The sequence below is a fragment of the Anarhichas minor genome, unplaced genomic scaffold (assembly GCF_050575085.1).
Source record: "Anarhichas minor isolate MPS153535 unplaced genomic scaffold, ASM5057508v1 ptg000058l, whole genome shotgun sequence".
NCBI classification, from domain to species: domain Eukaryota; kingdom Metazoa; phylum Chordata; class Actinopteri; order Perciformes; family Anarhichadidae; genus Anarhichas; species Anarhichas minor.
Window position 1 is genome coordinate 6,101,648 of NW_027466504.1, and position 1,640 is coordinate 6,103,287.

Consider the following 1,640-nt stretch of genomic DNA (forward strand, 5'->3'; position numbering starts at 1 on the left):
AGGTGAGAGGGCTCCGGGGCTTTTGATTGCCAGAATGAAACGGAGATGCCACTTTTCTGGTACATTTGAAGGCAGAACAATTTATTATCAAGAACAAGAATATCAAACAAGAGAGAGCGAGAGGGAAAAAAGTTCCATGAATGTGTTTTCACTGCAATTTTGATCACTTAAACGCTTCCAGCAAAGACAGAATGACTTATTAAGCTTAGAGATTCTTCCATTTAATCTTACGCCTCTAGTTACAGTTTTTCATGTTGTTTTTTTTGCCTTATCGTGTAAATATATAACTGCTCTGCTGAAACCAGAGATCACAGCAGTAGTTATTAAGAGGCTATTGAAAGGGCTTTTTAGATGTCAGTTCTGTAAAGTGCTTTATGCCCCCTCTCTGTCTGTCCTCATCCAAGACAAGGAAGGGGCTCCCCTTGTGTCCGATCTGGGTTCCTTATTGCCAGGCGAAGGTGCGCTTCACCAGCCTGAAGAAGGTTCGGTTGTGTTCCTGTAGGAAGGAGCGGAGCTGCTGGAGGACGGTGCTGTTGACAGCCGGGTGCGGACGCCCCTTAGACTCATGCAGACAGCGCTCTCGGCCATCACTTCGGATACAGTAAAACCCCTTGGTCTGGTTGAAGTAGAAGTTGGAGGATACTATCCTTGGGGGCAAATTAAGGAAGCGCTCCACCTTCTGAAGCTCTGGCAAGGGGTCTCGGATCAGAGCGTCCCCATCTACGATGTGTATCTGTTCCAGGGGGAAGTGGCGCAGCCAGTTGCGCATGTGGACGTCATACAGGCTCCTCTGAATTGCCTTGTACCGGATATTCAGGGCCCCATTGCGCACCAGCAGGTTCTCGATGGCTTGCACCGGCTTGTGGTTCTCCAGCCGGTTGAAGTACACCTGGGTGTAGTCGGAGATGACACGCTCGGCCGGGTCTCGCAAGATCAGCAGCAGCTTTATGGACGAGTTCATGGCACAGATGCGTTCTGGTGCGAGGGGTGACGTGAAGTAGCCTGGCGTTTTCTCCACTGTGATCTGGTGCGGGAACGAGTACGGCATCAGGTCACGGTACCACTCGAAGCCCTTGGCGTAGTTCTCATCCCAGTCAAAGAAGTGCACCTCGGTGGCAGCAGCGGCAACCTCCGGATGAATGTCCAGCATCTCCAACAGTGCTCTTGTGCCGCCCTTGCGCACCCCAATAATGATGCTGTGTGGGGCTCTTTTACTAGTCCCTGGGGGCGGAGATGAGGGTACATCTCCAGAGACGTTGACTGGTAGTCCAGCATCAAGGTCCATGGGGTCCAGTGTTATGCCAAATCCTTCCTGGACGAGCTCAGGCGGGGCAGCGTTTGTCTGGAGAACCAGAAGAAAGGCGGATGCCAGGAAACAAGCCATGGTGATGGTACGAAGAGTGGACAGAAGACAGAAGCAAGTAAAGGAGACAATGGTTTAGCTGTGGACCAGATCCGTCTTCCTGAGCTCAGTGATAACAAGAGCAGTGAGAAGTGCAGTCTTTGTCTGCCAATGAATTTGAGCCGGAGGAGGAGGAGGAGAAATCATCGGCAGTCCACAGCACATCTGTAGGGACGAACAAAGACACAAGAAAGAAGAAAAGGCTTTCAGATTTCAGGCATATAATTCAGAATGAATG

At 50.7% G+C, this 1,640-nt stretch overlaps 1 protein-coding gene across 1 annotated transcript; it reads right to left on the reverse strand.

Annotated features, from left to right (window-relative positions):
- Positions 1 to 442: 442 nt before the first annotated feature.
- hs3st1l1 (heparan sulfate (glucosamine) 3-O-sulfotransferase 1-like1) lies at positions 443 to 1,402 on the reverse strand. The gene has a single exon (XM_076077249.1). It carries the CDS (start codon positions 1,382 to 1,384, stop codon positions 443 to 445), a length of 942 nt encoding a protein of 313 aa, XP_075933364.1. The 5' UTR covers positions 1,385 to 1,402.
- Between the last annotated feature and the right edge of the window lie 238 nt (positions 1,403 to 1,640).